At 29.7% G+C, this 23,555-nt stretch overlaps 2 protein-coding genes and 1 pseudogene across 9 annotated transcripts in view; all 3 read left to right on the top strand.

The window, feature by feature from the left end:
• The window catches only part of LOC113783929 (replication protein A 70 kDa DNA-binding subunit E-like), a 13,666-nt gene extending 1,857 nt beyond the window's left edge, over positions 1–11,809 (top strand). For 2 of the 8 annotated variants that reach the window (XM_073365851.1, XM_073365849.1), the window contains exons 2-9: positions 92–172; positions 9,038–9,184; positions 9,308–9,575; positions 9,662–9,752; positions 9,855–9,982; positions 10,094–10,172; positions 10,269–10,407; positions 10,515–10,826. In XM_073365851.1, the coding sequence (XP_073221952.1) occupies positions 9,164–9,184; positions 9,308–9,575; positions 9,662–9,752; positions 9,855–9,982; positions 10,094–10,172; positions 10,269–10,347 (666 nt within the window). In that variant the 5' untranslated portion in view covers positions 92–172; positions 9,038–9,163 and the 3' untranslated portion in view covers positions 10,348–10,407; positions 10,515–10,826. Of the gene's footprint in view, positions 1–91; positions 173–6,378; positions 6,461–9,037; positions 9,185–9,307; positions 9,576–9,661; positions 9,753–9,854; positions 9,983–10,093; positions 10,173–10,268; positions 10,408–10,514; positions 10,871–10,977; positions 11,148–11,249; positions 11,310–11,402; positions 11,463–11,571 lie in introns of those variants that run through there. The other 6 variants (XM_073365856.1, XM_073365854.1, XM_073365850.1 and 3 more) reach the window with 5 other exon arrangements.
• Positions 848–1,942, top strand: LOC101494249 (uncharacterized). Its single transcript, XM_073366336.1, has one exon. It carries the CDS (start codon positions 848–850, stop codon positions 1,940–1,942), a length of 1,095 nt encoding a protein of 364 aa, XP_073222437.1.
• A 296-nt stretch (positions 11,810–12,105) lies between the features above and the next one.
• LOC101493609 (uncharacterized) lies at positions 12,106–18,544 on the top strand (annotated as a pseudogene).
• The last annotated feature ends 5,011 nt before the right edge of the window (positions 18,545–23,555 follow it).

Below are 23,555 nucleotides of genomic sequence, written 5' to 3'. Positions count from 1 at the left end.
ATTTTTCTGCGTTTTTCTGCATTTCTGGTTCATTATTCTGCTTGGTTATGTAAATTGTTGCTTTCTAACTATCCCAAATGCATTGATGCAGAACCTGGTCCCCTGTATCCTGGTGAATTTCGATAAACAACAAATCGTAGTTTGGAGGGGAAGGATTATAAGCACTTGAAAGGTATGAATGTTGTTAATTTAATTATACTTTGTTATTAATATGGATGTTGTTGAGTTTGTTTGTTGGTGTACATGCTGAATTTGGAAAACCTCGCCGAACCCTATTAAGCAGTCTCAAATGAGCAACATTATGCTTTAATAATGTGATAATAAAATATGTTTAGGTCAAATTAGCAAAACATTTAAAATGAAACAACTTTTCATACTATTTTTGTTAGTTTTAGTTAGTTTTAGTCAAATCAAGTTAGTTTTCATCATTAAACTTAATTTTATTTACGATTAACTAACTAACTAATATTCAAGTTAGACTTATTCCTTGTAACTAGTATATATATAATCATCCTTATATTTTATTTTATTTTCACTCTATCATCATATTTAGATTTTTGTATTAAAAGTCAAATTTCACATGTTATTTGTATTAAAATTATTTTTGAGTTAAAAAAATGTATTAAAATTCTATTTAAAATTCTAACTATAAAATTGTTCAATATACTTAGAACTATAAAAATTGTTCAATATACTTAGAACTATAAATTGTTCAATATAGTTAGTTGCATTGTTATGCAATGCCATGATATAAATTGGAAATTCTGTTACTGTTTGAATATTAATCTCTAACTAATTTTTCAAACTTATTTAGTGATTGACAAGTTAAGTTTTGGTCTTATAGTAAATGGATCGTACTTGGATGTACAATAGGGTACATAAAAATAGACACGGATTGAAAGAGGAGTATGTTAGTGGTGTTAAAGATTTTGTGAAGAGGGCTTTGAAACAACCGATTTGTATATCTGAGGGAGGGATAAGGTGTCCGTGCATAAAATGCAAGTGTATGAAGATATCTGCAGCAACTACTGTTAGACTTCACTTGTACCGGGATGGATTTCAACCTGATTATTGGATTTGGACTGAACACGGAGAAGTGAAGCCAATGGTTGAAACAGGAGGTGGTTCGACTAGTAGTAGGATTGTGCATCACGACGACCAATTGAATGCAATGGATGAAATGGTGTTTGATGCTTTTAGGCCTTATCGAGATGTCCTTGATGTGAACACTAACATGGGAAATGAGACATTTGCTGAGGATGAGTTGCCTAACGAAGATGCAAAACGGTTTTATGACAAGTTGATATCCACCAACAAGCCCATCTACGAGGGGGCTACCCAATCAATGTTATCAATTTGTGTTCAACTTCTGGCAATTAGGTCTAATTGGCATGTTCCACAAAAAGGTATAGATTTTGTTACAAAAATGCTTAAAAGTGTATGTCCAGTGCCAACATGCTTGCCCGATAACTATTACCAAGCAACACAATTGGTTTCAAAGTTAGGGTTGAAGGTTGAGAAGATTGACTGTTGTAAGAAAGGATGTATGCTATATTACAAGGATGATAACAAGTTATCTGAGTGTAAAATTTGTCATTCTCCTAGGTTCATTCCACGTAAGACTGGTATGAGAAAATACAAAGATGTTCCAGCAAAAAGAATGTTTTATTTCCCTATCATTCCTAGATTACAAAGATTGTATGCATCAACAGAGTCTGCAGCTGAAATGAGATGGCATCACGAGAATAAAAAGAGTTCAAATGTCCTTCGCCATCCATCTGATGGAAAAGCGTGGAAACATTTTGACAATGTATATCCTGACTTTGCTAGTGACCCCAGAAATGTAAGGTTGGGTTTATGTTCAGATGGATTTACTCCTTATGTTCAGATGGATTTACTCCTGTTGGCCAGTTATACTCACTCCATACAATCTTCCCCCTGAAATGTGCATGACCAAACCATACTTATTTTTGACTTGTCTCATACCTGGACCTTCTAATCCCAAACAAAATATAGATGTCTACTTGCAACCGTTGATTGATGATTTGCAACGATTGTGGTCCAACGACATTTTGACCTATGATATATCCACAAAACAAAACTTCATCATGAAAGCATGCTTGATGTGGACAATTAACGATTTTCCCGCATATGGTATGTTATCTGGATGGGGAACACAAGGTAAGTTGGCATGTCCTCATTGTATGGAAGACACAAAAGCTTTCACTTTGAAATATGGCGGTAAGAATTCTTGGTTTGATTGTCATCGTCGGTTCTTGCCAGCTAATCACTCTTTCAGAAGAAGTAAAAGAAGTTTTACAAAAAATAGGGATGAGAAAGACGGTGAACCTTACATTTACACAGTGCAAGAGATCTCGGAGGTGGTGAGTAATTTTCCAAAAGTGACTGAAATTGGTTGGAAAAAGAAATTGAACGGGTATGGAGTGAGTCATAATTGGAAAAAACGAAGTATTTTTTGGGATCTTCCATATTGGAAGGATAACTTGTTAAGGCACAATCTCGATGTGATAAATATAGAGAAAAATGTCTTCGATAATATATTTAACACTGTTATGAATATTAAAGGTAAAACAAAGGATAATGAAAAGGCGAGAAAAGACTTGTCTTTATTATGCTTTTGCGGGGACTTGGAGATGCAAGTCTTATCTAATGGAAAGATGGGTAAACCAAAGGCAAATTACACTTTGACATCATCAGATGCCAAGTTGGTTTGTAAATGGCTTAATGATTTGAGAATGCCTTATGGCTATGCTTCAAACCTTGTTAGGTGTGCCGATGTTGAGAAGGGTACTACGATACATGGGATGAAGAGTCATGACTGTCATTACTTTATAATATATGAATCATGAAATCTAAAAACCTGTTAATAATCAACCAAATCAATTAAATGGTTCATGAATTGCACCATATATTTAAAACAAACCAGTTAACCAAATTAATTTTAAAACTTTTTTAAACTCAATTAAGATTTTTTTCTTAAAAAACTTTTGAAATTTATTTTTTCAAAAAAAAATATTTAAATCACTTCTTTTTGGAATCTTGTTCAGAAAAAAAATATCTGAAAAATTTTGATTTTTTTATCAAAAAATAATCGAAACTTTTTTCTTGAAAATTATTTTTATCAAAAAAAAATTATATTTATTTTTCTCGAAAAAAGTTTCTTAAAAAGATTTTGTCAAAAGAATTTTGAAATTATTTTTCTGAAATTTATTTTTAATTAAAATAATCCAAACTTTTTATGTCGAAAAAATTTTTTATTTCTATTTTTCACGAGAAATTTTTTTGTCAAGAATTTCATAATTGTTTTCCCGAAAAATTTGTTCGAAAGTGATTTTAACTTAAAATTTGTTCAAAATATTAAACTGATTTATAATTATAAATCAGCTTCAAACCGATTCAAAACTGCACTAAACATAATTTGAAAGTGGTTTTAAAAAACTGAAACAAACTATTAATGTGATCCAATCTAATGCAATTTTTACACCATGAACACCCCTAATTAAACTATTACCACTGATTGTACATCTCATTTCAATCCAAATTATAATTGCTTTTTAAATATAAGTAATAAAAATATATGACATTGATTAAGAATAAATTTTTTATATCTATTTTTCACGAGAAATTTTTTCGTAAAAAAAAATCAAAATTTTTTTGTCAAGAATTTCAAAATTGTTTTTCCAAAAAATTTGTTCGAAAGTGATTTTAACTTAAAATTTGTTCAAAATATTAAACTGGTTTATATTTATAAACCAGCGTCAAACTGATTCAAAACTGCACTAAACATAATTTGAAAATTGTTTTAAAAAACTGAAAAAACTATTAATGTGGTCCAATCTATTGCAATTTTTACACCATGAAACCCTTAGTTAAATTATTACCACTGATCGTACATCTCATTTCAATCCAAATCCAAATTATAATTGCTTTTTAAAATATAAGCAATAAAAATATATGACACTGATTAGGAATAATGATATTTTTTTTAAAATTTTCTTGCTTCTGATAAGAAAAAATAATTGAAGTCTCGAAAATGCCCTTTATTAAAACCTGTATCATCCAAATAACAATAATCTGAAAAATTAAATTTAAATTAATGGAATGGTATTTTGTGAATAAGATGATCAAGGATGACAGAATTAAATTAGCTTATAATGTAGAGCATCGAATTGAATCGGTTTTCTTTATCTATATTCATAATCGAAGGAAGCATCGAATTTGTAATGAATATTTCAATAGCATATTTCAGAAAATAATGAACATTTACAATAATCGGTTGTTATCAATGTTATGATTTGTACTTTTACTTTGAAAGTTATCCAATTGTGTTGAGTGTGATGTTCTCCAAAAGATGTGAGAAACATAAACCTTGTGTAATTTGAACAGAGTGAGTTTAAATTTTTTGGTGCCATTCGAACAAGAAAAATATGTGTTCAGTAATAAACTTTTATTAAGAAATCACCATATTTAAGTTCTTAACTTTTTAGATATTTAAGTTCTTAACTTCTTAATTTCAATGCATTTTTTAGTATGTTAAAAAAGAGGGAGGTCAAGAGACCAAATACAAGATACATCACTTAAACACATCTTAAACTTATATTTTTTTATTTTATTTTAAATTTAAATTCCTAGTATGTTTGGTAGTTGCAACATTGTCTGATCATTCACATCAATAAAGAATGGTGATATTGTGAAAATGTTGTTTGAAAAAGTTATGGCTAGAAAAAACTTGGTATGTAAAGGCTCCTTTGTGACTTACATCACTCTATCTTGGAAACATATTTGGTGTAGGGTTACTCTATGTATACAGCTACAAAATCAAGTTTTGTTGTGAGTTTTGACATAGAAGAATTTGATGGAAGAATCAATGTTGGCATGTGAAAAATAAGTCAAGGATATAACACACAATCATGTATACATCACACAAGGATTGGTTGACATTTATGTAAAGTGTGCTATGAGATTATGTTGGTCGTTTTCGACATGGAAAAAATTTCATAGTGGTTTAGCTTCAAGTGAAAACTCTTTGAGTTGTTTAGCTTCAAGTAAAAATTGTTGGAGTGGTTTAACATCAAATGAAAATTCTGAGTGGTTTAGCTATAAGAAAAAAAATCTTTGAGTGAGTTAGCTTCAAGTGAAAATTATTGGAATGGATTCCATGTTGTAATTTAACATGATACATAAATACAAATGATGGCATATCTACATTGAAGTAGAATTTAATGTCACAAGAAAGGAAGTTTGAATTATGACCCTTTTTAAAATAAATTTGTACTTAAAAGTTTGTTCTCAAGCTTTACAATTTGAATTATTTAGAACTTCAAAATGTTGACTATAGTTAGTGTTAAGAGAATAAATAAGATGATCGAGTATTTGGGCAGTATAAAGCCAAATAAGAAGTAAAGAGAAAACAAAGCACACATATGATTTTATACTTGTTGACCTAAACATTGGGCTACGTCCAGTGTTGACCCTTGGTAGATTTTTTCACTAAGATAATTGAGATAACTTCTTAAATTCTGCACTTAAACAAATTTGTCAACCTCACTTTTTTACTCTCCATATTTTCTTGCCTTGGTAGACTTACAATTCTTCTTCTTAGTCACATTAGATTTAACAACAATCATAACTGAAATTGATTCTCTTTTACAAACCAAAAGATGACTTCAAAAAGTTTACAAAATAAAACATTTAGTTCTCATGACATGACAAAGATGAAATGGATCTTCAAACTCTTGTATTCTTTAGATTTGAAGATCTAGGATGAAATTTGAGTGTGATTGAACTTTTAATCAAATTTTACTCTTTTTATAATAAGAGTATTTGAATACTTGATGTAAGTTCTTGTTCTTCAAGTTATAAGCTCTTCTCTATTTATAGATAAGATGTAAGCTTTAGTAATGTTACTGACGAGGACCTCAAAAGAACTAATTAGGAAGAAAAACAAAGAATATTTCAAGTCAAGATTTTATAATAGTTTTTAGTTTCATTTGTGTTTAATTTGAATTGTAATAATTTTAGTTAAGTGGTGTAAGCCCAATATGGGTCTAGAGAAGTATCTTTTGGTCCATTTTAAAAATAGGGTAAATCATTCTTTAAATACATTGTAAGAGTCTCATTTTGGATAAGATTGAAATGAATTAGATTTTCTCTAATGAGAATGGTGAGAGAGATGTGTCTCCTCTTCGAGTTCTTGGATTAGAAGTTGCTTGAATCTTGTCAATGGCTTTTTTTTTTTTATATCATTGTGGCGGTTCCTCATTGGCTTATCAATCTTCTAGATTATGGCACCTTCCTAATTCATATTGTCAACTTAGTTTCTTTCTTTTCCCTTTTATTTTGTCACTTTATTTGAAGAAATCACTTGGTAGATCCTTCATCTCGTGTAGAAGCAACTCCAAATCCACATCATTTGATATTCAAAGCTTGTCCCCAAGTGGTAATCTTTGTTATTAATTTCTATTTTAGTGTTTTATGTTCTTAAGATATTTGAAATTTTAGTTTCTATTTGTTGCATTTTCTTCAAAATCTTGTTTAATCTTGAGTTGTTTGTTGTTTATAAGTGTCATAATAAACGTATGAAGGTTTATTCGGGCAATTACTTGCTGTTATTTTGGTGAAATTTCGAGAGAAAAAATATGGGTTTAGTTTCATCATCTACTTCATTGACAATTGTTTGATCCAAAATTTCACTTGCAAATTTACTTTTGATGTTATTTTATCCATACATGTCCGATTTTGAAAATTGAAAAGGCTAAAACAATTATAAAAATGAAAGAAATTCAATTATACAGAGAAAAATTTGAAAAGATAAGTTCTTCAAAAAAATGATTATGCATAGAAGCACTTTCGAAAAAAGGCATTTTGAGAAAAATAACAACAACAAAAAATCTAGAATTGCTCACAATGAAACATCAAACATATTTGTATTCTTGTTACTTCTTTTAGGCATTGCAAATTTGATTTTGATACTTTACCTTCCACATATTTGGATCACTTAGTCATTTAGTTCTAGGATGAACTTTGAGTGTGATTGAACTTTTAATCAAATTTTACTCTTTTTATAATAAGAGTATTTGAATACTTGATGTAAGTTTTTGTTCTTCAAGTTATAAGCTCTTCTCTATTTATAGATAAGATGTGAAGCTTCAGTAATGTTACTGATGAAGAACTAAAATGAATTAATTAGGAAGAAAAACAAAAAATATTTCAAGTCAAGATTTTATAATAGTTTTTAGTTTTATTTGTGTTTTATGTGTGTTTAATTTGAATTGTAATAATTTTAGTTAAGTGGTGTAAGTCCAGTATGAGTCTAGATAATTATTTTTTGGCACATTTTAGTAATAGGGTAAATCTTTCTTTAAATACCTTGTAAAAGTGTCATTTTGGATATGTTTGAAATGAATTAAAATTTCTCTCATGAGAATTATGAGTGAGATGCGTCTCTCTTTGAGTACTTGGATAATAACTTGTTTCAATCTTATCAACGGTTTATTTACCATTGTGGTGATTCTCTATTGACTTATCAATCATCCTTGGTTGTGGCGTCTTCTCCATCTAACCCCATGTTTGTTTGTTTGTTTCCCCTTTTATTTTACCATTTTGTTTCAAGATATCAGTTAATAGATCCTTCATCTTTTCTGGAATCAATCCAATACACATCAGTTACCAAACATTCATGTGATTGTTGGGTTCAAGTCCCAACTAGGCATGACAATGGGGTGGGACGAAGATTTAAAGATACAGTAATAAAATTAAAATCATATTTTCTATAGAGAAAATATTATAATTTTTAATATTTAAAAATTATTAAATATATTGAATATTTATATGTATATAAAATTTAAAAATGGCAATAAAATTACTAGCAGGGAGGTTCGGGGTGGATGTCAACACCCCATAACCCGTCTTTGCCTCATGTTTTAATTTTAGAGAAAAATTGCACCTGCATTCAATAAAAACGGGTTTTCTCTATCCAAATCGGGATGGGTTTGGGAAGGTACCCGCGGGTGTGGATTTTGTTGTCATCCTTTGTCCTAACACATGGTAACCTTTGTTAACTTTTATCTTGAAGAGCTATGAACATTATGAACTTTAAGTGGATTTCTAAATGTTTGTTGAGTATGTTCATAACTTGAGATGTAGGAGAGAGAAAACAAGAGGTTAATCACACTTTTCCATGTTGATATTGTTCACTGTAGTTAATAGTACAAAGGAAAGTACAATGAGTTTAACTACTTTTCTGTCACAAAAGTGCTTTTGTACTTTTTCTTTGAACTTTCTGCATAGTCAATCTTCTTTGTCTTCATAAATCTACTATCTATCTAAAAAACAAACATTCCTTTGATTATCCAAAAATACCCTCACTTTTTTTCACTTTCTTTTCTTTTAATATCGACACATCATCACCTTTTGATCCTATTTATCCAAAATTGTAATTTTGTCTCCACTCATTTTAAAATTTCCTTTGATCACATAATCCTATAATACCCTTATATGTACTCATTTTTGTTTTGCTACACGTTAACCTTCATACCTCATGTCAACTTTTTACTTTTTCTGATTTTTTACTTTTTCTGAAAACATCACTTCTCACCCACCTTTACCATTTTTCTCCTTCTTCTTTCCATTTTCCCAAACCCAACACAACCACACCTTCAAACACCCACCTTCACCATTTTTCTCCTTCTTCTTTCCATTTTCCCAAACCCAACACAACCACACCTTCAAAGAAAACATTCTGAGAGAAAAGCCTTCAATATAAAAAAAAAAAATAATCAAAATCCCACCACACTTCAATGGCTAATCCAAATCATGACTCAATGGCTTCAAATAAACCTCAGTCGTCTTCAACTAATGCGTTTCGTTCCACTCCGTCGTTGAGCACTCAACCGAGGTCTCAAGCTGCATTGTTAGCCATAGTAACAAATGTAATTTTTTATTTATTAGTTTTAAATATCTTTATTTTTAATATACATTTATACTTGACTCGGCTCTATATTATTACAACCAACAGAAAAATATTAGTTCTCCCTTCGATTACTTCAAAGATCTAAACAAAGACAGAGAAGTTTGGAAGTTTGGCATTCGTATTGTTGATGTGTGGTCTGTTCTCGGTAAATATGGTCAACTGCATGTTGAAATGGTGTTTGTTGATGTTAAGGTCAGTTGAAAATCCTCTTTTGAAGCTTCAAATTGTGTGTTTTTTTTTTTTCGAACTACATGAAGCCAATGTTAATTAAACTTCATTTTGAACTAAAAACTTATTTTTTGACTTTGTTCATAGGGTGATAGAATTCATGTTGTTGTTCCAAAAGATTATGTAGCTGGGTTCAAAGACATGTTGAAAGAACACACAACATATATTATGCACAATTGTTCTGTTGTTGATAATGATGATCAATTTAAGGTTTGTGATCATCGTTATAAGTTGATGTTTAATAGTGGGACTACTCTGACAGAGGAGAAGTTGGATCAAATTCCATCGCATGTTTATAACTTTAAGTCTTTTGGTGATATTCTTAGTGGGAAATGTCAAAGTAATTTGTTAGTAGGTAATGTTTTTAATATCAATTTTTTTGTTGACTTTAAGAATCCATGACTATGTTTGCAACATAATAATTAATTGTTTTATTCATAGATGTAATTGGTGTTGTGCATGAAGTCACTTTCACACAAAGAGAGGGTGTTGGAAAGAAAGTTCAAGCTTCATTTAATATGAAAGATCTTAGGTAAAACATAGTTTCACATTTATAAATAGTTATGCATGTTTACGAAATTCAACCTTTAAGAAACTAAATACAATATAACTAATCATTTTCAATTATTTGTAGTGGCAATATTATTAATTGTACTCTTTGGGAAGACAATGGGAGGAAATTTATGTCTTATAGTACCAACACATCTGAAAATGCAGCAATTATTATTATTTTAACACGTGCACGGATCAAACATGCACATGGTAATTTTTTAACATTCACGTAGAAAAATTATTATTATTATTCAAAAATGTCTTCACACATGCATATAGATTTATATATTTATCTTAACTTTCACATAAGAAACACTCCAGCAGGGGTGTCAAATGTATGGAATGGATCAAAGTTGTTCATCAATGAAAAAATGCCTGAAATAGAAGAGTTCAGACAAAAGTAAACATATTAGCCATTTACCATTATAATTACTTTGTTAATTTTTCTGATTATCTCATTTTCAGACAGTACTAATTATAATAAAAATTTACGTAGTCTTCCAAAAAATGAGGTCTTTGTGGATGCATCTGAAATTATATCACAGACTTTGGGATCAAGTCAATATTCTTATTAAGAAATTTTTTGCTACAAAGCTGATTTCAAATCTATCAAACAAATCAGCAAAATAAAAGAGGTCAATAATATTTAAATTACTTTTGTTTATCGTTATTATACTTTTGATATTTATTTCACGTTCATAATATTCAAACTTCACGCGTGTCAATCATTAACATTTTCCAGGAATACAGTTGTGTCACGATCGGTACTACTACCAGCTTTGTTGCATCAAAATATGGATGGTTCTATTACTCATGTGACAAATGCAATAGGAAAACTGACAAGGTTAATGAACCATTTACGTGTAAATGTGGTAAATAAGTGATGACAGTCATACCAAGATCAATTACATTATTTCACATAAATACTTTCATATTTTTAAGACTATATGTTTATATATAATTCAACATTTAAATAGGTACAAAGTTGAGATTTACGTATCTCGTAATGAATATCGTGTCCCATGTTGCTTTTGGGATGCTGATTGCTTTTCTATACTTGGGTTTACTGCTGATGATATTTGGAACTTGATGTTAGAGGTATATGATCCAACAACATTTAAAAGTTATAATCATAATTACTAATAGTGTTTTATTATCATTTATAACTCATAATAACCATTTAAATTGTTATTAATATTCATTAGGCCGGTGAAAATAATCAAAAATTTATCCACCATTTCTTAACGTTATGCTGAATAGGCATATGGCACTTAGAGTTAAAATTCAGCCATCATTTGGAAGCGCATCTGTCATGCGTTTTTCTGAACTTGAAGAAATAATTACACACATGTTAGATCAATTTCCAAACGATGAGGTAACTAAACACAGTATGAGATATGTTTATCATATGTATTATTATCGATAATATACTAAAAATGAGATTATAATATTACTAACTTATTTATATTTTAACTAGACAACCTCTCAAATGCAAATCACCAGTGATGATTATTATGAAGACAATGATCGTGTTGATGTAAGGATTAATTATGTCTATTGTGTACGTTTGGTTTACTTCATCAGTTACTATATATATATGTATATATTTATTCTCGACTATATCATGTAGGTTGAAAAAAATCAAACCCCCACAAAACCTACTCAAAGTGGAGAAATTCATTTTGTTACTGTGAGTTTTATTTTACCTACTTTATGATTGATTTTCTAATTTTTTTTCTTCTTCTTTAAAACCTCACCATTTTGACATTTCATAAACTATTTTTGATTTTTCTTGATAGCAATCTCTTTCAACAACTGCTGACTATGACCCAGATATCACTACAACTGTAACACCTACTAAGAGGATTATAGACGACTTCTTACCTGACGCATCTCAGGGTGGAGATTATGCATCTACTAAACTCTCAACCTCAAAGATTGTGAAACAAATTAAGATTGAATGAACTTATATGAAATATATGTTATCAAATATATGTATGGATGTTTTGCAAAACGAACAAAGCTAAGGATAGTCTCTTCTGCTACTTTTAGTTATTATATACATACAAGAATTTCATATATACAAATATATATATATATATATATATATATATATATATATAGTTTCTACAAAAAAATTAATGTTTATGAGTTGTTGATCAAAATTAAAGTTTGTTGTATTACAATGTTCAATACAAATTGCCTTACAAAGGTTAAATTTGGTTACTTTGTGTGTTGACATCATAAAGATCGTTATTTTTTGGAATTCAGCATATAATCAAACAACATTGCAACACTGTTGGGGCCAACATCCTATTTTGTTTCACCCACAAATGAAGGGTGTTGGAGAAAAGAATTACAATGAAGAAAACAGAAGGTTAAAATTAAAAAAAAAAATATAATAACCTTATTTATCATGTTTTCTTTTTTCAAAAGTAAATTTTGGCATTTTTCTAAAGAGAAGTCATCTCTACTATAATTATTTTTCATTGTTTAATTAGAATAACCCATCCTTCATCAATTTCAAGCTGAGTCTGTTAAACCTCTCCAATGTGTCCCAACCTTCATCATTGAAACAAATTCCTCCTAACTGATTTTTCCACCTTGTAATTTCCAGGCAGCATGATCAAAAACTGGTTCAAAAATTTCCCAAGAGTTGAAAAACTTTTACTTGATTAAGATATCCTCAAAAACACAAAAAACAAAAGACAAAAAAATGAAGAAACTTTAAAATGTAGCAAAGCTGTTTGATATCTCTGCTTGTGTTAGAATAAATCAAACGACAAAAATATACTTTTTAAGTATAACACCAGAAAATAAAAGGGAACAAAATTTGATCTATGGATTAAAAATAGTCACTAACCTTATTTGTATTCACGTTATGAATAATTACACTAATCAATTTTCACTATTTGTTTCAATACAATGGTGATATAAAAGGTTAATTCATTTCTCTGAATTAAATAATATAATAGAAAATAAATAAAAAATAAAAAAACAAAATAAACCAACTAAAAAATCCAAAGGACCCGTGCAATTTACAACAACATTAAATGCATTATGTACATTGTCCAGAAAAGTAGGGAAAAATCATGTAAACCTAATAGCCTATCAACAACAAAAGTAAGTAGTACTCAATGAAACATTGATGAAAGGAATCCCAAAAGAAGCAAAAAATTGGAGCAATGCAAACCTATTCAAGAAACTCATCCATCTCAACATCCATTGCCCCATTTTAGCACTCCAATGTCAAAAATTAATAATCATCAAAGTAATTAGACACAACATTCCAAAACACACAACCAAAATATAGCAACTTCACAGCTTTCTACTCAACCATCGTCACAAAATCTCATTTTGCGAAATAAAAAAACTTTGGTTGATATTGGTTCTTTGGGTGTCAACTTATTGAATAGGTTTCAAACATCCAATACAAATTTTGCATCAGCCTCACAACATTCGAAGGAGACAGAAACTGGGTATCTGTCAACGAATATCTTGGCTAATGACATACCAACTGAGTTTATGAACACCAATGATAGCTCTTCAGATATAAATTTTGATAGTTCATCAGGTATTCAACTTCCATCTTTTTATAGCAACACACATTTCCCTTACATTAGAACCTATAAAGATATATTTTCATTAGAAGCTATACATGTAGATTCATTACTTCATTACTCTATTACATTAAAATTGTAATAAACAACGACACATAATTAATGATATTGTTTTCATTTCAGAATCAGAAGCACAATCTAAATCTATCAGTGATGATGATCACAATGAAGCAAGTCAAATGTTTATTCATGATAACAACATACTTGAGGGTAATTTCATATTACAAATATATTTTTTTTGGACTAATTTCATAAATTGAAGTTAACTATAATGATTATACTGTTAAAACATAATCATTATCAACATTTAAGTTAATTAATTGGATCTCATCATTATAATCGTATAGGTTATTTTGACCTTGGTGATCCTCTCATTGAATGTCAACATTGTGGAGCTTATATGTGGTATCAGGAAAGAATAAACAAATTTAAACATTCTACAATGCCAAAATGTCAACTATGTTGTGGTAATGGGAAAGTGCAACTACCACTTTTGAAGCATGCACCCCCTGAACTACAATGTATGTTGTTTGGTAAAGATACAATTGAGTGTCGAAATTTCCAACAAAACATCAGAGTTTACAACATGATGTTTGCCTTTACTTCACCTGGTGCCAAGTTGGATAACAAATTTAACAATGGAAGAGGACCCCCAAACATAAGGATCCAAGGTCAGACATGTCACCGAATTGGTAGTTTATTACCAATGCCAGGACAAACACCAAAATTTGCTCAACTTTACATTTATGATACAAAAAATGAAATTCAAAACAGGATCCAAGGTTCAAGGTATACATTATATCATAATATTGTTTTTCTTATAAATAACTTCCACAAATTCATTGTCATCTGATTAACATTGTTGCTGCCATCCTTTAAAAGCACAAAAACACCATACACTTATCACCACACTCAATTAAGATAAATAAACTATTTTTTTTTTATTGTAGGAAAAATGAAAATCTTGATCCAAATATTGTTAGGAAGTTATCATCAATGCTTTATCAACATAATACACATGCTCAATGTTTTCGCATGGCAAGAGAAAGATTAAATAATGACAATATACCAGATTAAAAGTTGCGTCTCATATCCGAGAGATCTACAGATGGCAGAATATACAATCAACCAACTGTTTCAGAAGTAGCTGCACTCATTGTTGGTGATATAGATACAACACCAAAAAGAGATATCATCATGCAAAAACAATCTGGCCAACTTCAAAGAATCGATGAATTTCATGCAAGCTACCTTGCATATCAATATCCATTACTCTTTCCTTACGGTGAAGATGGATATATAACTGGAGTTTTACATAGAGAAAGCAAAAGAACTAAGAAGCTCAAAAGAAATAAATTGACTATTAGAGAATGGCTGGCTTTTAGAATCCAACGCAGGAAAAATAAAGCTCAAACATTGTTGTGTTCAAGAAGACTTTTCCAACAATTTTTAGTTGATGGATGATCAATGTTGGAATCTGAACGCCTAAAGTGGCTAAGGAAAAATCAATCCAAGCTTCGAGTTTCAAAGTATAAAAATTTGAATAATGCAGATGGCACAGTTGAATCTCAAGGAAGTAACACAGGCAAAAGAGTAATTTTACCAGCAACATTTGTCGGAAGTCGAAGATATATGGATCAGTTGTACTTTGATGGAATTGCCATTTGCAGTCATGTTGGATTTCCAGATCTTTTCATTACATTTACATGCAATCCAAATTGGCCTGAAATCATTCGACTTCTTTCACCAATGAATTTAAAGCCACACGATAGGCCTGATATTATTTCAAGAGTGTTTAAAATGAAGTTTGATGAATTGTTGTCCGATTTGACAAAGAAACATGTTTTAGGGAGAGTGCTTGCATGTAAGTCCAAATATGCTATTACATTTAATAACATTTCTTATTTTTATAACATCAGGTAACTTACAATAAATACACTTATTCATTTTACTAATAACTATTACAGATATGTATACAATTGAATTCCAAAAAAGAGGATTACCCCATGCTCATATACTTATCTTTCTATATCCCTCTAACAAGTATCCAACCCTAGATGATATAAATAAAATAATATCAGCAGAAATTCCATCTGAGCTTCACCAGAAAGAGTTATACAACTTAGTCAAATGTCATATGATGCACGGTCCATGTGGACTAGCAAACAAAAATTCCCCTTGCATGAAACAAGGCAAATGCAACAAGTATTATCCAAAACAATTTCAAGAAATAACATTAGTTGACCAAGATGGGTATCCTGTGTACCGAAGAAGGAATAATGGTATTGTTGTTGTCAAAAATGGAGTTGAGCTTAATAACCAATTTGTCGTTCCATATAATGCAAGATTACTACTAAAGTATCAGGCCCACATAAATATGGAATGGTGTAATCAAAGTACATCAATTAAGTACTTATTTAAGTATATCAACAAGGGGTACGATAGAATCATTGCTGCAATAATACCGAATCAACATGGTTTTACTAATGGTAGCTCAAACCTTGATGAGATCAAGCAATACTTAGACTGCAGATATGTGTCTCCAAGTGAAGCTTGCTGGAGAACTTTTTCATTCCCAATTCATGGTAGAAAACCTGCTGTTGAACGATTATTTTTCCACACAGAAGTGGATAATTCAGTGTACTACAATGATTTTGAACAAATCAATGATGTTCTTCAAAAACCAAGTGTTATTGAATCAATGTTTACAGCTTGGATGGAAGCAAATAAAATTTATCCATAAGCAAGAGCTTTGACATATGGACAATTTGTTTCAAATTTTGTGTATCTCAAGCAACGTAGATCATGGAAGCCACGAAAGCGGGGTTACACAATTGGTCGACTTATTTGGGTCCCACCATCAACCGGAGAGCTTTATTATTTGCGAATGATGTTAACTGTTGCTAAAGGATCACATAACTATGATGAGATCAAAACAGTTGCAAACCATAAATATGATACATTTCGTGAGGCATGTTTTGTAATGGGATTCCTCAACGATGATCGAGAATATATTGAAGGTATCAAAGAAGCAAATGGATGGGGTTCTAGTCATTTTCTAAGAAAGTTGTTTGTCATCATGTTAATTTCAGATTCAATTAATAGGCCAAAGCATGTTTGGGAAAACACTTGGATGACATTGGCCGATGGCATTTTGTATGCACAAAGAAAAATTGTTGGGAATCAAGGTTTGTTTACTTATAACAATACAAATTTACATATTTTGATAACTTTAAATTCAATGTTAGAATTATTCTATTACATATGATAATCATATTAACGAAACTATGTTAATATTATATATTATTGCAGGTTTGGAATTAAGTGATGAAGAATTGAAAAATCTAACATTGATTGAAATAGAAAAACTTCTTCAATCAAACAGAAGGAGTCTTAAGAATTATCCATCACTTCCATATCCAAGTGACTACATCACACCTGAATTGGGAAATCGTCTCATTTATGACGAGCGCAGCTACGATCCACAAGTTGAACAACAAATTTTTATTCAGTTGTTTGGTTCTCTAACAGGTACATGCCATTAAACTAAATTTTAATAAACCTTCACAAAAATATATAACACCTTCTTAATGTAATGTTTGATATTTATTAAACCATATCACCATTTTTGTAGATGAACAAAGAAAAATCTTTCACAAAATAATGCAAGCATCAGCGCAACAAACAGGAGGAGCATTTTTTCTATATGGTTACGGTGGAACTGGAAAAACATTTATGTGGAGAACTCTTGCATCAAAAATACGTTCCAAAAAAGATGTAGTTTTGACAGTTGCGTCAAGTGGAATTGCATCACTATTACTTCCAGGGGGACGTACAACTCATTCCAAGTTTAAAATTCCCATTCCTACTTTTGACAGTTCCACCTGCAATATAGACAAATGTAGTGAGCTTGCTGAACTATTGAAGCAAACACAACTGATCATTTGGGATGAAGCTCCAATGGCTCATAAATATTGTTTTGAAGCATTAGACAAGAGTCTTAGGGATATCATGGATTCAAATTGTATTTTTGGGGGTAAAGTGATTATATTTGGAGGAGATTTTAGACAAATTTTACCAGTTATCCCAAGAGGAAGTCGTTCAGATATCATTCATGCATCCATAAATGCATCATATATATGGGATCATTGTCAAGTGTTGACTCTTACAAAGAACATGCGTTTGCAAGAGGGGGCAACAACAAATGAAAAAGTTGAGTTGCAAGAATTTTCAAAATGGATATTAGATATAGGTGATGGAAAAATAAGTGAGTCGAATGATGGTTATGCTGAAGTTCCTATTCCATATGATCTTTTAATATCCAATTTTGAAGACCCAATTGATGCTATTGTCCAAAGCACTTATCCAAATTTATTGGATAATCATACTAATGAGGATTTTCTACAACAAAGAGCTATTTTGGCTTCAACTGTTGATGTTGTTGACAAAATTAATGAATATGTTCTACAAGTAATACCAGGTACTATTTCTTAAAACTTAATGTTTGTAATATATTATGCTTAATTTTATATTTTAATGCTAATACAATGTTCCATTTTATATAATTAATTTAGGAGAAGAGAGAGAGTACCTATCATCAGATTGTATAGATAAATCTGAAGCTAATACTCCTGAGGCTTTTGATATTTTGGCTCCAGAGTTTTTGAGTTCATTAACAACTTCCGGACTTCCTAACCACAAAATTAAGCTGAAGGTTAGTACTCCTATCATGTTATTAAGGAACTTAGATCAATCAGAAGGTTTGTGCAATGGAACTCGCCTCATTGTCACTAAGCTAGGAAACCATGTGCTACAAGCAAAGATAATTTCTGGGAAGAATATGGGAAATTTTATTTATATCCCGAGAATGTCTATGTCACCTTCACAATCTCCCTGGCCTTTCAAGTTTATTAGACGATAATTTCCAATTGTGGTCTCATATGCCATGACAATTAATAAGTCACAAGGACAATCACTTGACTATGTAGGATTGTATTTGCCAAGGCCTGTTTTTAGTCATGGCCAACTTTATGTGGCTTTGTCGAGAGTTAAGAGCAGAAGAGGTTTGAAGATACTAATACATGACAATGACAAAAAACCACAAAACATTACAACTAATGTTGTCTTCAAAGAGGTTTTTGAAAACCTCTGACATGTAAGTCATTTTAAAATATTAATATATGATATATCAATAATATGGTCTAAATTTTATTAGTTTTTTATACTCATATGAATCTACTGGAAGACAAACAAATACAAGTGATTTAGTAACGAAATATATTGAAATTATTTCCGATTTTATCACATGTTAGTTTAAACTATAATACTTAACTTTACTTCTTAGGTTCTTCCTTATGAGTTTTGTCTGCAACGTTGAGTTTCAAAATCTCATTCTTGAAGGACATACCAATGGTATAACCAGCTACTCTATTGTTCTTAAAAATACTCCAATCAGACCAAGCAACGTTGGAGGGTGGTGTAAACTTTTTTGCCATGACAATCATTTTCAATCTACGATCATTTGCACTTTCATTTGCCATTTCTATTAGAAAACAATGCTATTGTGACAAAATTGAGGAACTACAATAGACTCTTTTTGATTAACTGCTTTTTACTTATGAAACAATACATGTTTCTGAACTTATTTGTAGGATGTGTTTGTAATTTGTACTACAACCATTTTGCTGAACTTACTAAATTGTTGACCTACCTTTGTTTGTCATTTACTGAGTTACGCTTTTGTATTTTGTTTATAGTAAACAACATTATTATTTCATATTAGGTTTTATTTTTTTAAATCCAAATGCATTTACTATTGATATTCTTTGCATCTGTTTCAAATAATTCAACTATATTTCAGATTCATGTAACTATACAAACAACAATTTCTTTGTAAATAGTAAATCATATTAGTATTTTATTTACCATTTTCAATTATATAAATTATTAATTAAAATATACTTTAACTTCTCTAATTAATCTATTAATAAAATAATACACCACGCGCAAACCCATGCGAATGCGCGGGTCCTAAACTAGTTTGTTGTTTAAATTTATTCATGTTGAATAGTTTGAACCTTATAGGCTTTAGTTCTTATTTAATTTTTCATGTTCATAAAGTTTTTGTTTGAATTTATTCATGCTGAGCTATTTGTTCCTTATAGGTTTAAGTTATCATTTATTTGTTGTGATAACTAATTCAATATATCCCATGTTTGATTATAACTTTTCACAATGAATAATCTTTTTGTCTTAAATGAGATATGAGAGATTTGAATATTCTTCATTCTTTACTTGATCATTTATTGCATGTATGTTTTCTGAGTTGAATAAGCTTCCAGTTTTTATCATGCTTTCTAATTAATTAGCTTTTTGATTCTTCCCATATATGAATGATAAATTTTAAAGTTTCAGTATAAAACTTTCTGAAGTCTATTAGGAAGTTAGTTTTTCCTTGTGAATCATGATTTATGCTTTGAGTCTTTTTATTATTTCTCATCTTAAAAGAAACGCTAAAGAGCCCCTATTAGTTAACAATATGCATCAAAGTATTTTAATTATTTAATCATTAATGTTTGTTATCTTTAAAAAATAATAGGAATTTTGTCTGAACAATCTCCCATTTTATTATGATAAAGTTAATGATTTAAGATTGTAAATTTTAATGACTTATGAAATATTCAAAATATAATTCTTAGGATCCCCCTAAATTGGAGAACTCCCCTCAACTTAAGCACAAATGACTTGTTAACATTCATACATAAAAATATTTCATATTTTAAAGACATAATCAAACTATAATCCTACTCATAATCATGAAACCTTACATTATTTATTCTGATGGCCTATAATATGAATATATATATATATATATATATATATATATATATATATATATATATATATATATATATATATATATATATTTGTGAACTCTCTAATCGTCTCGTTGAAAGGTTTTAGAAAAATCAATTTACATAGATATCATTTAACAACTGTTATATATGTTTTTACTGCAAGTCTATTTTGTTTTAAAAAAATATTCATTCTCACAGTTAAAAATGAGTTGTTACACAAACAATAACTTGCTGACAAGAATATTCATCGACTAATCGCTCATAAGACATAGAGGCATAAATTGTATGTATATATCTTACGAATGACCTAGTCGTAAAGTAGTTTCAGTCTTTGGGAAAGAAGACTCTACCTTGTTAGCTGGCTAGAAGACTCGTCAAAATAAACACTCTACCCATTTCCATACACAAGCAGTCCAATCTTAAACAACCTACTCCCATACCACTAAACGAGACACCCATTTGTTCCGTTGGTGAAACTCGTTGGTGAAACGTAAGTAACTAATCCTAAATACAATATAAATATGCAAATAAATTTGAGCCAATCAAATAAAAGAAAACATAATATCATATATATATATATATATATAGACATATCTAGTGCATGAGTTTTTTACGTGAGAATGAGAGAAATAATTATTTGCCATTAGATCAAAATTAATTGTTAAAATGAAAAGCTATTTTAGATTATCACTCACGTGCCTCCCCCTTTATTGGTTATTGTGAAACCATTCAAATTTTAGTCTTCTTGAACCATCAACATCTATTATACCATTGGCATCTACTAAATAACCATTTTCAAGGAGCTTTTCTGTCGATGACATAAGTCACCAAGACATAAGTGAAGCCATTCAAAGCTTAGGAGGTCTTATGATAAGGGCTCCTGCAAAGAAGGTCCAAAGTTCTTTAGTTCTAACTCATGATCAATTCAAGAAAAACAAGGGACCAAGATGAAGGAAAAGAGTCAAAGTTTGTACTTGTCATCTAAGAAAGTGTTGAGGGAAGTACCATGCGCTTGATGCCCCATTTTAATGCTTTATTTATTGTTGTAATAAAAAAGTGTAAGGTACCAATTTGTCCAAATTAGGTCCAAAGACACTTAGTTAATTTTTTTGATTTTGTGTTTAATCCATTTTAAAGCTTCCAAATTATTAAATGGTGTGTGGTTTGTTTGAATTTAATCAAATAATGTGCTGGAGCAAAAATTGAGAAAATCTAACAAGAACACTCAAATAGAAAGATAAAACGGTACAAACATTAAAGAAGGAGGGAGTGGCAACTACATCAGCCTTATTTATGAAGAAATAAAAGTGTAACCACCCAAAAAAATCATGGCAGCTGCACCACCATCATTGCCTTTGTCTCTCTTTATTTTCATTCAATTTGTAACCATTTGTCAATTGTTTCAACTATAAGCACTGATGTTAGATTAATTAACTGAAATCATATGTAACACCCCAAAATTTTCATGTATATTATATATGTGTTTTTTAGTAATTGCCATTATTAATTTAATAATTATTTTATGTGTAAATAAATTAAATTAAGTTTTATTACACTCTATTCTACGTGAATAAGTATAATCTTTATTTTTATTTGATTGTTTTGGCATGACAAGTACATGAGGACGATTTATGATGTCATTATTTCCTAAATGGACTATTGTGCATTTTTTTTTTTTGATTAGTTTCGATAATCATGAAATTGATTTGTTTGATAGGTTTGTTTTATTTTGTTATGTGTGAGTGGTATTCTTGTCTTGCTTGATTTATTTTAGTTGATAAAATATTAGTTGAATTATTTAATTAAATTATAATTTATAAAAGTTATATTGTTTGTTAGTTTTATTTGCGACCAAATAAGTATTTATTTGAGGAGATATTATAGAGTTAGTGAAACCCAATCTTTATATATAAGTGTTTTGAAAATATTTTTGGTCCATCCTATAAAAACAAAAATTAGTGACTTGACTCATTCTTTTACTCTCCTTTATGACAAGATTTTATGACAATTCATGGTATTTTCTTGGCATAATATGCATTAACTCATTTTAAACACCTTTAATTTATTTTTTAAAGGAAGATTATAAATTTAATTATAAGTTTTTTTTGTGCAATTAAGAGTGGACACAAAAAGACTATTGTCCTTTTTGTATATCATGCATTTATCTCTTTAAAACAAAAATTATAATTTTATTTTAATTGTCTACAAAAATAATTCTATGAAATTTTTGCTTTCATAACTATTAGATACAAAAAATTAAAGGATGATGTGACAATATCTAAATTACTTATTTAGTTAAAATTGGTGTGTGACACCCTTCAATATATGGTGAACTCTATTAGTTTATTATAATTAACTCATACACATGATTTCAATTGACTTTGTAACAACCTAATAAAATTAAAGAAATAGTAATTATTGGTAGCATAATGTTGGAATTAAGTGCACTTCAATTTTAGACAACAAATCAAGGGTAGTAGTGCAACGTAAATAGCTTATATGTTCATACATTTTCATGAGGTCTCTTGTTGTCACCCCTATTTTTCATTCGTACACCATCAAAATAATTTTCTATGTCGTAAATTCCAATATCTATCGGTGTTGAATTCATTATTGCCTCATGAGCTATTTCTCGTGCGAATTTAGAGGTGTTAAGAAAGAAAGCGCATAAGGTAAGGGCTTTTCCCCATGCAAGGTTAGGCTAGATATTGAATTAATAGTTTGTAAGATATTGATATATGTCTTGATGTCTTAAAAGAAAAATATTGATTTTTAATTGCCTTAAAGAATTTAACTATAATATTTTATTTTTATGAGTAATATGTATGCTTTGATAAACTTAATTATCAATTTCGATTTTTATTACTATAACATGAGTAATATGTTTGATGGCATATATTTGATGTAAAGTCATTATTTGTGTGTTGTTTATGTTTACTTAATTATAAAGCTATGATTTTTATTATGATCTCATGAGTAATATTTTTTTAGGATGTCTTTAATTTAAAGTCTCGATTCTTGTGCTATTTCATTTCAAAGTTTTGATTTTTAAGAAATCTATATGAGTCTTGGGGGAATTGGTGTAAAGTTTTAATTTTAATTATGATAACATGATTAAGTTGATTTTTGTGATATGTTTAGCGGCAAACCTTGATTTGTATGTCTAAATGATTAATAATCGGAGAAAATTTATAGTAGAAGAAATAAAGTTTATATTTGTATGTGTTATTCGTTATTTGAGTTTTGATGTCTATCAATAACACGTCGTTAATCCAATTTTATAGTTTATAAAATGAAAGTTATGAC

The sequence above is a fragment of the Cicer arietinum genome, chromosome 3, assembly GCF_000331145.2.
Source record: "Cicer arietinum cultivar CDC Frontier isolate Library 1 chromosome 3, Cicar.CDCFrontier_v2.0, whole genome shotgun sequence".
Classification (NCBI taxonomy): domain Eukaryota; kingdom Viridiplantae; phylum Streptophyta; class Magnoliopsida; order Fabales; family Fabaceae; genus Cicer; species Cicer arietinum.
Note: the sequence above shows the minus strand (reverse complement) of the source record. Positions and strands in the feature narration are given on the sequence as shown.